The sequence below is a fragment of the Pholcus phalangioides genome, unplaced genomic scaffold (genome assembly GCF_987345545.1).
Source record: "Pholcus phalangioides strain wild (caught in Gottingen) unplaced genomic scaffold, Ppha-v1.0 ptg000008l_1, whole genome shotgun sequence".
In the NCBI taxonomy this organism is placed as follows: Eukaryota; Metazoa; Arthropoda; class Arachnida; order Araneae; family Pholcidae; genus Pholcus; species Pholcus phalangioides.
This window is the reverse complement of record NW_028301601.1, coordinates 59,359,489-59,375,273: the sequence shown is the minus strand read 5'-3', so window position 1 is coordinate 59,375,273 and position 15,785 is coordinate 59,359,489. Positions and strand designations below refer to the sequence as shown.

Below are 15,785 nucleotides of genomic sequence, written 5' to 3'. Positions count from 1 at the left end.
CCGGATACCCCAGCCTAGTTAACTTAGAGGGCTCGATACTCGTGTTCGATTTCGTGCTCGCGAGCACTTGATCAAAGTTCCAATTAAACACCTCGTACAAATTACATTCAAGGACTGAAATCATTCTCACTTCATGCATTTGTACGTCAAACTTTCCGTAAGGGTGCTCGTGTTTTGATGATAGGTACAGCCAGTGCTCACGGCAGCTGTGGTGGTCGAGTGGTTATAGTGACGGACTCGCGATGCGAGGATCCGCGTTCGAACCCCCTCAGTGGTGGTAGGCTGAAGTTGGTTTTATGTGGTTCCCAACTTCAAGGCGTGAATATGCGAGCCGATCTCCCCGTTAAAAAGTCTCGCTACAGAGAGCAGGCCTACAACGTTACAAATATTCAATCATTGCACTTCACTCACAATTTGAAGCATAGATGGCAGCACTGAAATACATACACAACAATCGCTACACACTCAGACTGTTAGGTGCACTCACTTTGTTCCAGACTCTGCCACGAAGCTGGGCTGGAAGAAATCTCGGCTACGGGATAACTCCGGTGGCAGAGACCCTGGCGTTCATTCATTTAGCCAGTGCTCACGACTAAGAAAATGGTTGGAGACCTCTGGTGTAAGTGATACAGGGCGTCTCAGAATTATTGTTAAAATGAGTAATAGTACAGATAAACAACTTTTGTGATTGTACCACAGGGGTCACACAATCCACTTTATTTGAAGGATACATGCATTAACCAACTTCAGAAGTCATCAAAGTATGGCAACCTCGCTCACATCATGATGAGCGCAAGGAAATTTCTTCCTTCTGTTCACAGGTCAAGAGTCACAGTCTCCAATTATGCAGCAGCGTTTCTCAAAGTGTGCGTCGCGGCTCCGAGGGGCGTTGCCAATCTTTGTCTGGGGTCACGGAGAGCTGGGGATATTGGTAATATCTGTGTAAATATCTCCAAACTGGCAACAAACTTAGTGCAGTTTGGTGACAGCTCCATTGATTTGGCGTCGCGATGGCGCCAAGAGACTGGACCGGATAATCGAGATTATACTGTATCTATTAAACTATTCTGGGGAGTCACTGGTGAGCCATGAATTGTTCAAAAGAGCAGCGGGTGACAAAAGTTTGAGAACCACTTTTATATGGGGGAGGGGGGAAATAAATTCCTTTTTCCCCCTCTCCAATACACAATGAATCCCTCTTATAACGTTCCCGCTTACTATGTCTCATTTTCTTGTTCCCAACTGTCACCAATATTTATTGAGATTTCCCGTTTAAAACGTTTCCCACGCTTTAACGATTTTCCGTGACGCTTTTTTTTCGAAAACGTTATAAGCGGGATGCACTGTATATTATATGTGCATGGAGAAAATGATTTTTCTCTCTCGCTCCCAGGTTACTTTGGGGATTCCCTCTCCCTTTTTTCGTCACCAGTGGTTGAAATTGTTTGTTAAATACGCTGAAAATGAAAGTCGTTTGTGACCATAGGTTCCATTGGGGAAAAAAAAAATTGTTTGTCTCGAAGTGTTTCTGTCATCCCTCTCAATTTGGCGAGGAGAGAGTTCTGGTGTCACCCCTTATAATCTATGCTTAAATTATATATGAAATGTTTTGCTTAAAATTGTATTTGATGCACATACCCTGTCCGATCTCCTCTGAAACGGAGGTACCATAACTGACTGCTCCTCTCCACGAATCGCACGCAAGTCATATTCTCCCAATGTTCCATCGCCTCCCGTATCATCTTCCGGCCGAGTGGATTCAGAGCTGTGAAATCATGCAAAAATACGACGTGAATGTAAATGAACATAGAATATATGAGACGGATCAAAACTATTCGAATATTTATATCATTAGACGAAAAATTAATTTTCTATATTACTACCGCTAAAGTGCAGAAATCAGTTATTCTACAGATTATCTAGGTATTAAAGCAGTTAATCCGCTAGGAATGACTCGATAGCCATTAACGGCTATCGAGCTTTAGCGATAACATATGAATTGACATCATCATTATCGTGACCCCCCCCCCCCCCCCCCCAGACTTCCAGGTCTATCTCGGCCACGTGTTGTGAGGAAATTTTGTGTTCTACGTCCAAGAATAGCCAATAAAGCATTTTATCTGTGAGAGGAGTAGAAACTGCCGGCAAAATCATCTACAACGGCGTTTTGTCAGACCCCCCCCCCCCTCCCCAATAGTTTGTAATTTGAGCAAAATATTGCTCACAGAAATCGCCAGGAAAGCTTCAAGAAGGATTCCGCACTTATAGGTTCTGCCGCCTGCGGGCCACACGAATTTCGCCGCCCCCTCCTTCTCACATTCTAGTCTAATTTTCTTGACTCTTCTTTCCTCGAATTCGCCACCCCGTGCTACGTCCCGCTTGTGCCTCCCTCCTCTCGTGCAAGTACACCTGTGTCTCTAAATCACTCTTTTAGTCACTCACATGCTTTCGCACTGTTTTGGTCACTCATATTGGTGCTTGCACACGCTCTAGGTCACTCTTTTGGTTGCTCAATCACATGGTTCCTTGATTTAAAGGTCACTATTTTGATCATTTACACGGTTACACTTGCTGTAGGTCATTCGTTTGGTCGTTCATATGCTTGCACGCACGTGCTCTAGGTCACTTACTGATCTGATCCCTCACTCTGTAGCTCACTGTTTTGTTCATTCAAATGCTTGCTCACTCTCCAAGTCACTCTTTTGCCCACTAATGTGCTTGCAGTTTCGCTAGGTTGTTCACTGCTTTTACTGTCTCGGCATCAGGGCCGAGCAGCAGGGCATTCAGTCTCAAGAGCATCAAGGACCTCCTGGCAAAGTGGTATCTTTGAGGTCCTACATGGCTAGAAATGCTTGTCCGTACCAATTTACACGCTTACTTTCGAAAATTTTAACCGGATCTCATTTTTACGAAATCTTTCCTGCCCTTGAAGCCCCGGGCCATGCCCAAGTAGGCCCATGTGTTAAGATGACACTGATCGTCAGAGGCGGATTTATTTAGGGTTATACAGATTTTGCCATCCTTCTCGCATTCTACAAATTTTTTTGGCTACTCATTCCTCAAATTTGCCACTCTTCTGAACTTGTCGCCCTGGACTATTGTCCACTGAGTCACCCTGTAAACTGGTGTCAGCCCATTGGAGGGCAAACTGCGGACTACACTCAACAACATTGCCAAACCAAAAAGCTGGGACAAATGTTGCCAGTGAACGGCAATTCGTCCGGCTGTCTGCAGAAGCACACAGCATTTGCCCAGTATGTGCAGTACACTGCAGAAGCGTATTTACGGGAGTGGGGGGAGGGGGGCTCAAGGTGGTGAATTCGTGGGGGGGGGGGAATTTTAGGAATAATTGAAGGTCAGTATAATGAAAGAAGAGCAGCAAAATCAAAAGCTTACGGGCGGTGAATCCTCCATAAATCCGCCTCTGCGTAGAGAGCGAGGGACTGCATCGGTGAGCGACCAAAAGGAAGTGGATGACCAAAAGAGTAATTTACGAGGGGATCATATCGGAGAGTGACAAAAAGAGTGATGACTAAATGAGTTGGTGAGTGACCTAGAGACTTCGTAAGCTTGCGAGTAATCAAATCATCGACCACAGAATTTGAAAGCACACGAGTGACCAAAACAGTGATCTAAGAGAAATGGACCAGGTCACAGTGAGCTAACTCCAAAGAGTGCCCTAGCGAGTTTGCAAGTATGTGAGCGACAAACAGAGCAAGCGATCAGGTCAGTGAAAGACCAAACGAGTGACCCAGAGAGTTATGAAGATGTGAGTGACCTAGAGCATGTGCAAGCATGTGAGTGACCTAGAGCATGTGCAAGCATGTGAGTGACCTAGAGCATGTGCAAGCATGTGAGTGACCTAGAGCATGTGCAAGCATGTGAGTGATCAAAAGAGTGTTCAAACAAGTGAATGACCAAAAGAGTGTTCAAACAAGTGAATGACCAAAAGAGTGTTCAAACAAGTGAATGACCAAAAGAGGGTTCAAACAAGTGAATGACCAAAAGAGTGACCAGAGAGCAAGGGACCAGATTAGTGAGTGACTTAAAGAGCGACGAAGAAAATGTGTGAGCATGTGAGTGCCAAAAGAGTGAATTGAAGACAGAGAGCAGGGGCTAGGAGTTGTAGCTCCGGTGGAAAATTTGTGGAACGAGTGGTCAAAAAAGGAAATCAGACCAGAATGGGAGAAGGGTGACAAAACTTCCAATCCGCCTATCTGAACAGTGAGAGCTGAACTACGCGTTCAATCATGTCAGCGAGAAATAATTCCAATAATTTCCAATTAGACCACAAAGGCAAGTTATATTTCATGTTATTATCGCAATCAAAGCAAAAACAATCGAACCAAGAGTAAGAGGTCACAAACATCGGGGAGGGACAAAAAAACGGGATGCTGAGTCACTTTGCCGTAGCGGGAGGGAGGACTTTGGACTTCTCACCGAAATGTGAGAAAATGACCGGAAAAAGATGGCCGAATCTATTGCTCTATCACTTTGGTCCCCCCCCCCACCGCCCCCGAACGAAATTTCTGGCAACGGGCCTGCTGAGTCAGACCAGAAAGCTTGGTGAAAAAATCCACTAGTCACTAATATTGATTGTGAGATTTCATTTCTGAATTCCAAATGTCGTAGAACCAATTCAATCGTGAGTAAAATTTCAAACTATTCGCGAAATTCCCACAAGGTTGCTAACGTTAATTCGTACGAGAATATCGGTTTTTTTCGTACAGTAATGCATGGTGTAGTAGACAGTCGCCCTGGGCCACAGTGCCAGAAGGTTGATGGTGGCCTTGCGATGAGTCGACAGCTCCTTGTGGTCCTCGGCGTATTTGGGGATGACGATATCACCCTCGACGATGCGTTCACCAGTTTCAGTTATGCTTGGATTTCCACCGAATAGCAGGAGCTAAGATAGAGAGAGAAAACCATCAAAGAATAAATCAGGAAAATGATTAGAGGGTCAAGCAAAATCAGTCAATATAAGCATTTTGTTAACAGTAGACCTACATAATACTGTACTGGGCAGGGCCGTCATGACCCTCAAGCAAAGTGATATTCTGGGGATCTCCAATTAGCTAAAAATACACTTATAAATTTCTATGCTTTCGAAATTCATAATACCAAATCTCATTATAACGAGGCCTCCTTCAGCACTTGAGGGCCCCCGGGTGAACCTATGCATTGAGACGGCATTGATACTGGGGAAACCGGAAACCGCGATATAAGGGTACAATTATATTGGACGCACTGTATATTTATAGAAGATGAACGAGGAAATATTTGCTTTTGTGTGGTGTAAATAATGGTAAATATGCAACTTAGTTTGCGTCATCTTGAGATAAGAAGTGCGTCTTCTTGCGTAAGTGAATTTCCACACTACACTTTATAGTAATGTGCTGCCATCTAATCTCGAATTTAAAAGTGACTCAAGTGGTGATGATGAAATTTAAAATAAAAACTATATTCTTTATTCCGCTCAGTTCCTTATGAACAAAGCTCATAAACTGAACTGGAAATTTAAATTGAAAGTTCGGTTATTTTATTAGAGCATAAGGAGACGTCAAAAACAAAGAACCTCTTAATGAGCAGACGACAGACAAGAAGTCGGTTTGTTCGGTTCCCTACAAGCTAAGCTCACAAACAGAAGTGGCAGTTCCAACTTCCAGTTCAGTAAATTTTTCAGGACACAAGGAGACGTCCAAAACAGGGAACCTGGAGAGAAGCAGACGACAGATATTCTGAGGCTTGATTTATATACTGTTGGTGCTGCCATCTAATCTCGAAATTTCAGGCAACTCTTACATTGATTAAAGATAGAGTTCTTAGTTATATTTATTTTTAGAATAAAATTTTTTTATGAAATGAAAATTTCGGTAAAACAAAACTCGTAAATTAGCAATAATCGATTTTTTTATGTATAAAAAATAATTATTCCTCTCCACAAAAAAAAATCGGACAATATGGATGATCGAACAAATAAGTGAAAATACGGATTATGTGGTCTTTAGATAGGGTTACCAGATTCAAAACTGAAAAAGCAGGACGCCTGGTGCGAGCCTTAGGCAGTGCAGTCTTAACGCATGCCTCCCCTACCCCGGGCCGTTCCCGAAGGGCCTCAAGAGAAGAGGTGCCTCAGAAAAACGAGACGTAGTTGAATTTTTCAAGTAGGACCTCCAAAAAATCCCTTGGCTCGGGGGGCCTATGATGCTCTTAAGACGACCCTGCCTGTCAGCCCCACTCTTGTGGAAGTCATGGAATCCCAGTACTTGATTCCTTTACTTCTATTAATTTACGTTAATTAAACAAAACCAGCAATAAAAAATTCCAAAAATGATCAAAGTTATCGAATTGCAACGTATATTTGATAAAGAGATGATGATGAAGCGCTTTAAATATGACAAAAACTGATGTCTGTTCAATATGGTTCGAGCCACGGTGAAGTGTCAGCAGGTAGACCACGCTAATTATTATTAATAACTTATGAATTTTGCAAAATTAATTTAAGGGGCCGTTCAAGTATTACGTCAGTAAATTTTTAGCCATTTTTGACCTCTCCCTCTCCCCTTGTCAGCAAAAGTCAGCAAAACTCTGACCCTCTCCCTCCCTTATGTCAGCAAAATTTCGTCAGCACTGCCCCCTACCACTTAACGCATATTGGTGAGATCAGAAACGTACGCGGGAGGGAGCATAGGGGGCTCGTGCGCTCCCCCCCCCCCCCCCCCAAGACGAAAAAAAAAAATTTTTTAATGGAAATTTTTTTTTTAAAAATTAACATTTTGAAAGAAAATATTTTTATAAGTTATTAAAATCGATTTCTGTTAATTTCAATGCTATTTGAATGGTAAGAACTCTAAATTCCTCTTTAAGAAATTCATTGCGACCTACCCTTTCAGCCATATATGATAAACCCGCAGAGCAAACGTGGCCCTGATGGTTACCTGATGTGGCTTGCCCTCCCCCCTCAACCTAATTTTGTAAAAATGAACTAAGCGGCACATTTAAAAATCGCTTAAATGACCCGTGACACAATTCCAGAGCATTTAACTGGCCCGGGGAACATTTTCAGATCACTGAAGTAGGCCTCAAAGATCACTTTCACATTCAAATTTCTCTTAAGTAACCCGCGACACAGTTCCAGACCGCTTAAATGATCCGTGGTACATTTAGAGATCAATTGAGTGACATGTGGCACAGTTTTAGAGCACTTCAGCGGCCCCCAGTGCGGTTCTACATCACTCAAGTTACACGCGGAACATTCCCAGATTACTTAAGTGATCCGTGGCACAGTTCCAGAGCACTTAAGCGTCCCGGAAACATTTCCAGAGCACTCGAAGGATCCATGAAACATTTAGAGATCATTAAAGTGGCTCTGTAGGGGACTTATCAATAGGTAGAATGTTAGTTCAGGTGCCCAATAACTATCCAAAGGTTTTTTTCGGTTTTTGGCGCACCGAATAAGATGCCATTAAGAATATTTCATATCTTCATAAAGGGTGGTTGATGACGTAAGCATCACCCGAAACCCCCTCCCCACTTGTCATCAAAAGTCAGCAAATCGGAAACCCCCATCGATGTTGACGTAATACTTGAATGACCCCTAAATGCCGTTCCTTCTCAATGGGTCGTGTTTGATTACGATCCAGAGACTATCAACGCGTTCCTGAAATGATGAAAAAATGGGTGTAATAAAATGCGTTCTTTCTGGAAAAAAATATTTCCCCTTAAAGACTTATGTTCGTAACTCGAAAAGTTTGTAAGTCGGGGAGCAACTACATAAAAAAAAAAAAATTTAGAGGGGCCGCAAAATTTTTTTTTTTGCATTGGGCCGCGAAATTCTCTTAAGCCCGGACCTGTCTCCGACTTTTGAATTTAAATATCTCAGGGAATAATGGGGTTAGAAACATTTCATTTGTTTGCTGGGATCAGAAGAGAAAGAGCAGCAACTGTTTAATTGGAAGTTAGAGGAGGGGTGGTATAAAAATTTACATTTTTTACTTTGTGTACACCGTCTTAAGAGCATCATGGGCCCCAGAGCCAAATGATTTTTCTGAGGCCCTTATTTACCAGGCAAATTTTCGAAAATCTCAACCAGATCCCATTTTTGTGAGGCCCCCGGGCCGTGGCCGGGTGGGCCCATGCCTTAAGACGGCACTGTCCTAAGCACGTGATTATTTTGCTTAATGGTTAATCCAACGCTGATTTTGTCGAACAGAATAAGTTCATATAAATCGATATCTCCTTCATAAAGCTCAAAAACCAAGCACCTACAAGCCCTCCCACCCCTCTTTCCCTTCATGGATATGTTACCGGAAAAGTATGAAATCCGGCATTCTATACAATGCCTGGCCGTTTTTCTCAAAGTATGAAATACCGGTTTTATTTCTATACTTTGCCGGTTAATCCGGCCAACACCATCTATAGCTGTAGTTATAGGAGGTACTGGTTGATCCGGCCCTGTGGAACACAAAAGGTTAAGATCTTCTCCTCGAGATTAACCACCATTTTTATACCGTAGATAGGGGCCGTTCAAGTATTACGTAAGCAAATTTTTAGCCATTTTTGAACACCCCTCCCCCTTGTCAGCAAAAGTCAGCAAAACTCTGACCCCCCTGTCAGCAAAATTTCGTCATCAGCTCTGCCCCTCTGAATCCTAACGCATGTTGGTGGTATCAGAGACGTACACGGGGGGGGGGCTCGTCCCCCCCCCCTCCCCACGACGATCAAAAATTTATCTTTTTAATGCAAAAAAAATATTTTTTCAACTAAAATTTCGGAAGGGGAAAATACCTTTATATATTACTATAATCAATTTCTGTAAATTTCAATGTTATTTGAAGGCTATGGATTCAAAATTTACCTTTAATAAATTCATTGCGACCCACCCTCTAAACCATTATAATGATGAATCGAATAAAGGCCCTTGGCCAGCGGACCAAATATGGCCCTGGGGGGTTATCTGATTCGGCCTGCCCTCCTCAAACCTAATTTTGTAAAAATTAACCAAGCGGCACATTTACGGTGCGGCACCTTAACCAAGCGGCACCTTAAGTGTCGAGTAATTTTTATATTAATTAAGCTTTCATCGAGCAATTATCATCATTTCGAAGAAAAATAACGATTATCGGAGACTCACTTTTTCATCGGCCACATTCTTAAGGTCTTCCACGGCCTTGCGACTTTCAAGCTGTAAAATAGATATGAAACATATCCTATCAAAAAAAAAATTGCATTTTTTTGGACCTGGAAATTTCTCCTATCAAACTTATTAGCGTATTATTTCTTACCTCATCGGTTTTGTCTTCGGCCTCGCCACCATAGTCGTAACTGTCTTCGGAGTTGAAAAGAGCGTCACTGTGCAGGTAATGTGCGTAGAAGCAACTTCTGTTCAAGAAAATGGCACCTTCAGTAGAATCCCCTTTGGAATGAACCTGAGGATAATAACATCGGAATTCCGTTTTGAACTTAACGCACTTAGGATGCTTATTCGCGGGGAAACAGTAATGGGAAAAAATCGTTTCCATAGACTAATGGTATAATAATGATACAGTGAGAAACCCCGTAACATAAACCTAAATACAACGGTACTCTGCGGACCAAGAGAAAATATTGTTGTAGAGGGGGTTATCGTTATATTGAGAAAGGTAGCATTATCATCAATCTCCACCAAATTTATGCTGTTGTTGGCGTGTCTCCTGAATTGGCGTTGTTTTAGCACCCAATAAAATGCATTTGTAAGCAAGATACAAGCAAATACTGCAAGCAGGGCCGTCTTAAGAGCATCGGAGGCCCCCGGGCCAACGGATTTTTCTGAGGCCCTACCTAGTAAACTCTCGAGAATTTCAACCAGTTATAGTTTTTGTGAGGCCCTTCTTCTCTTGAGGCTCCCGGGCTGTGCCCGGGTAGGCGTTAAGACGGCCCTGCGTAGGGCTCCTAAGCTAAGACCTTTGGCGGGCTTTCAGAATACTTTTCACGGGCTCTATCTATTATAAACTTATAGTGTGAAAAACGAAAACGATGAGAATAATCTAGGGCCCGGGCAAGGCCGTTTTAAGAGCATCATGGGACCTCGGGCCAAGTGATTTTTCTGAGGCCCCACCTTAGAAATTCTCGAAAAATTTAACTACTTATTCTCATCTTTCTGAGGCCCCTCTCCTCGTGAAGCCCCCCGGGCCGTGCGTTAAGACGGCGCAGTCTGCAAGCAAAAATACAGTCATTAGTTGATGAAAATAACGTTAAGTTACGTGTTTTGTCCCTGTAAAGTAGTTTACAGGAAAACACTTGTGTGTACTACACAGAAAGTAGCTTCACTGCGGATCCATTAACAACTTTCGGACAGTAGATATTGCAAAATACGTATGCTGTTAAATACCCCCTCGAATGAACAAACATAGGTGAGGACTTTAAAAACGTATACTGCTTGACAGTGTTATTTTTCGTCATACTTAACGATAGACATCCTTCAAAGAGAAATGAAACTTGGCACATTTTCAATAGCTATCCTGGAGTGTCCTCATAATGCAAAATGAAAAAGATATCGACAAATGGCAAAAAAGTTAAGCAAAAGAAGAAAGATACTCCTACAAGCAAATAGTAAGCAGTTACGGAAAGTGCTCGTTCAGCTAGAAATAAAGTCAGATATGAATGAGTTCGGTTCGTCCAGTATGAAGTGTGACCTCCTGGAAAACTGATGCACATTTGGCATCTGTTGCTCACGCTGTCCACCAAATTATTGAGCAGAGCTTGAGGGGATTTTTGTCCCATTCGTCCTTCAAGACTATTTTGAGCGTGGTTCGAGGAGGGTTGTGTTTTTGAGCAACACGTCTGCCGAGTGCATCCCAGGCGTGCTCAATGGAATTGAGGTCCGGCGAATATGCAGGCCATGACATGCGCTCAATATCTTCACTTGCTAGTGTGTCGGACACTTCATTTTCGTCATGCGGATGGGCACTGCCATCCATGAACAGAACGTCTGGACCAACTGCACCTCGGAAAAGACGGATATGTTCAAGGAGAATGTTGGTGTAATACCGCTGTGTTTTTACGTCTATCTCTATCAAAGATATGAAGTGGAGTTCAGTCACTGCGCATGATACCCGAACCACCTTGGTTATAGCGATCAATTTCCTGAACAATCTGCTGATAATAACGAGTTCCCTGCTCTCGCCACAGTAGCTGATGTCCAGAATCACTGTAGATGCTGAAGCGTGATTCGTCAGAGAACATGACTCTGGACCACTGTTGCTGATCCCAGTGAATATGCTCATTACACCAAAGTAATCTTTTTCGACGATGATGCACGCTCGTAGCGGAATGCATTTTACAGACTTCCTTGCGTATAAGCTAACATTATTTAATCGCCGAGAAATGGTTCTCGCAAATTCGCGAGTGCCTGTACCGTTAGGGTCTGCTGCTATCTGGCAAGGAGTGAAATACCTGTTTTTTTTTTCACTGGCTGGCATATTATATTTATTCTTTTGAGGTGTGATGATCATGCCGCCCCCGCCACATTCTAGAGCAGGGCTACCCAGGCTGGGATCTTTTGCGGGCTCCTCCGTCAGACTTTTCACGGGCCCTTCTATAGTTAATTTATAGCGTGAAAAGCCAAAAAAAAGAGATTAGAATTGTCCCAGGGCCCCAAGACTAGAGTAATGTCAGCCCCGCCCTTGTGGGGACCATGGTGATGATCCTCCCACGGCTTCCAGCACCCAGCATACGTATTGCTCAAAGACGTAACCCTCCTCGAAACATACAGGAGCCCAAAATCGCCTTAAAAGACAAATGGGATAAAATCCCTCAAGCCCTCTCTTCAACAAGTTGGAAGACAGCATGCACAACAGATGCCAAATGTGCATCAGTTTCCGAGGAGGTCAAACTACATACTGATGTGTGTGTGTGTGTGTGTGTGTGTGTGTGTGTGTGTGTGTGTGTGTGTGTGTGTGTGTGTGTGTGTGTACTCATTCATATCTATCCTTATTTCCAGCAGAACGAGCACTATTCGTAACTTGGTATTCCATTAACATATGTTTTTCGGCGGATCTGCGCATATTTATCAGTCTCTTACGCGCCAAATCTTTGTTATTTGATAATTGCGAAGGATCAATTTTGAATGGCGTCCATCTTTAACATTGACAATGACCCTTTGGTCCCTACCAGCAAGGACGTAGGGGGGGGGGGGGGGGGGGACTTTGGGGTCTGCCCCCCCCCCCCGAAATGTGAGAAAATTACCGAAAAAAGGGACAAAGATGGCCAAATCTATTGTTCTATCACTTTGGTCCCTCCCCCGAAAGAAATTTCTGGCTACGCCCCTGCCTACCAGTGACCACTTCTCCGAGAAGTGATGCATTCGCCGCTGTCAGGATCATTAGAAGAACCAAATAAATAATAAATTCATTTCATTCATTCATTCACCCATCAAGCCATTGGCTCGGCGATTGGTGTTGGAGTCTGAGAATTGACAGCTCTGTAACATAGACCTTTTAACAACTAAAAGTAAAATTAAACTTTAATAAAAAAATATTTAAAAAAAAACATCAAATATTTTTCAGTGTTGCGTCAACATGAAAGTTCACAATTAATGCGAGAAATAATTCCATAATTGATGGAAATTCGAAATTAATGGGAGAATAATTCCAGAATGGCGAGCGGCTGGCATGGACCTCGGAAATCCGACTGTCTAATTGAAACAAAGCATCGCGACGGCTGGTGAGCGGTGTTGACGCGATGTCATTTCTGCCCAGTGCTCTGAATGTCAAAGTGACGAAATTCATCCAAGCGCCGGTAAACGGCTTCACAATTGCAGCAAGGAGCGCTTTTTTCCTTTCTTTGGCTTAGCTTTTTTTCGGTATGTGGCGATATCTGTCCTATTTTGCATAATAAAGGCCCTCCAAGATATACAGGGTGCTTCAAAAAGAATCATCCGATTTTAAAAAAAATCATAACTATTCAGCTTTTAATCCGTTTTGATCGAATAATGTATAGGTAGAAAGAGGGAAATGTCGAGTTTCACGCAGTTGCCGACAGGTAGCGCTAAGGCTCTTCCTTCGGCCGCCACTTCAGTGTTTGTCAAGATGGCGACTGCACAACAGAAATCGTTTTGTGCTCCAAGCTTCGCGAAGCGTGAGTCCGTGACAACAGTTCATCGTGTTTTTCGTCGACAATACGATGGTGTTGAGCTTCCTACCGCTCAGAGCATTAGGCGATGGTATAAACCCGAGACACGGGTTGTCTGTGTAAAGGGAAACCCCCTGGCCGTCCCCGCATGTCAGACGAAAATGTGGAGCGCATCCGACAAAGTTTCACACGCGTAGTCCACAGAAATCTACTCACAGTGGATGCAAACGTGCTCGCTAAAGTGGGACGAATTTGACTCCCGTATAGACATATGCCGTGCATTCCAAGGTGGACACATTGAGCACCTTTAATTTGGTCTGTAAAAAAACTTTATGATTAGCCCTGCAATATAAAATTAATCTTAAGTGTCTATGTTCAATATTTTTCGTAACATACGCATTTCAAACACCCTGTATATTAAAAATATGCCAACACTCATTTCTTTAAAGGATGTCTATCGTTAGGTATGACGAAAAATAACGCTGTTCCTTAGCATTTGTCAAGCAGTGTATATTTAAGGTGATTTTGAGTGAAAGATAAGAATAATCGTTGTAACGAGGTTCCGAAATATCTTGAAAAAATATCTTTATAGAGAGATTTTATCGTAGAAAAGGATATCGTTGTATCAGGAGGAGTTTAACATTAGACTTTAGGCAATTCCTAACACGATTTGAAAAAATATCGTTGTCGTTATATCGAGCATCATTGTAGCGAGGTTTCACTGTATCTATGGTTAATTGTTGTAAGGTTACTTACGTCAGTAGTTGATGTCCTAATATTCCCCGTAACACTAACTGGAAGACATTTGTATCCATCCTAAAATAGAAGCAACATTTTAGTCACCAAAGACATACAGCACAGACAGAGTCCATAACTCATCATCTGAATTTTATTAATAGTTTATAAATCGCACTTGAAACGAATCTTTAAAAAAATGTAACGACATTAGTATAGTATGAGCCTCACCCCCAATACCTGCGGGTAATTGGCTCCAGGCTTTCCTACGAGCAGCTTTACCCTTTCAGCGGCATTGACGATATATCTCGTCCCCTTAAAAACCTCTTATTTTAGCATTCGTAAGTCTAGATATTTTGTGCAGATGATTTGTCTCAGTGAATCACTCTTCCCTATACCCCCTTAGTTCGCACGCACCTGCTGAACATCGGAAGAAAGCCTACTTTATTTAAAGATTGATATTTGTTGCGTCATCTGCTGCTCTATATTGAAACTAATAAATTTTCATTTATGAAAAATATTGCGATAAATGAAATGTTTACTTCCAAGTTCTATTAACTTTTTCTTTCAAATTATAAAAATAATAAATTTTTGTAAGAAACATGATATGTATATAAAAACTAGTTGATCTATTATGATAGTAATTTAGATCAGTGTTTCTTAACCTTTTTCAGCTCATGGCCCCCTATGGATCACATTTTTTTCTCGTGGGCCCCCCCCCCCCCCTGTCCTATCCAGGGCCCCTCATCCAAGATTGAGATACTTTCTATTCTTTTATTATGAATGAAATTTTAATAAATCAGATCAATCTCTGGAATCCTGGCTAGGCACCGATTAAAATGGTGGGTTATCATCTCTCCCAGAAGTCAAATTACATGTTAAAAAACGGTCTGTGTAAAATACGGTACGATCCAACAAACATGCACGATAAATCAACACTCCCAACGCATCAACCATTGCTCTGGCGGCCCTCCATACTTAGCTGGAAGTAACAGCTTACATATGAAAATCATAGTACCAGTTCCCATGTAATGCAGTCCCCCTCCCACCATTATAGACATGAAGACCCGGGTCATGCCCACATAGACCCAAGGGTTAAGGTGACCCTGGTTCTATGGACGGATCTGATGAATTCTGAAAGTAGTAATATTTTTTTCAACCATGTTTCACTTTTAAAGCTTTTTTTTTTCTCTTCACAGCTCTCTATGACTCCCTTCAGCACCTGTTGTGGATCACCTTTCTTCTGATTTTCTCCCGTGGCCCCCCTAGAATATCCTAGGACCGCAAGGGGGCCATATGGCCCCAGGTTGAGAACCACTGATTTAGATCATAAATACTTTAACATAATGCCGTACAGCTGACTGCTCGGATTCAACTTATTACGTCTTCGAGTACACGAAGTTATGCTTCGAGGACATTTTAAAAATGAAAACAGAAAAAGAGAGGCAAGCTGTCTTCGACTTGCCGCTGACTTTATTTTTTGTGTATGAAGTATGTATTTTCAGGTTCCAGCCAATGAGGAACCGAATCGACGTCTCAGCCAATCGAAGACATCCAGGCCAACATCTAACGTTGCCCGACCGGGCTTCTTCACAGCGAAGCTAACTAATAATAATACTAATCACGCGAGGCAGTGGCGGCATTTTACCATCGTTTCCAGCGTCATACACGCACATACATAATTACACATACATTACTCCCTTGTCTTTCTCTTCATCGGGGGGACGCAAGGGCCCCCAGCCTGTATGGGAAATAGGTGGCCCGCATTAAGGGCCAGGCATTCCCTTAAAATTTTGGTTCTGGTTCTGGCTATCAAGTTCCGTACATTTGTGAATATATAAATAATGCTTCGAGATGGTTTAACATACCGATAAAACCGCCATGTCGTGTAAATACCAGCGGAAACGTTGATCGATAGAAGACGAGTGGTATGTTTATTT

The 15,785-nt window shown here is 42.5% G+C and overlaps 1 protein-coding gene across 1 annotated transcript in view; it reads right to left on the bottom strand.

The window, feature by feature from the left end:
- The window catches only part of LOC149084668 (blastula protease 10-like), a 37,638-nt gene that overhangs the window by 17,397 nt on the left and 4,456 nt on the right, over positions 1–15,785 (bottom strand). The window contains exons 2-6 of the mRNA XM_089235081.1: positions 13,867–13,926; positions 9,285–9,428; positions 9,134–9,184; positions 4,729–4,906; positions 1,639–1,765 (exon numbers count right to left, since the gene is read on the bottom strand). Coding sequence (XP_089091207.1) covers positions 1,639–1,765; positions 4,729–4,906; positions 9,134–9,184; positions 9,285–9,428; positions 13,867–13,926 — 560 coding nt within the window. The remainder of the gene's footprint in view (positions 1–1,638; positions 1,766–4,728; positions 4,907–9,133; positions 9,185–9,284; positions 9,429–13,866; positions 13,927–15,785) is intronic.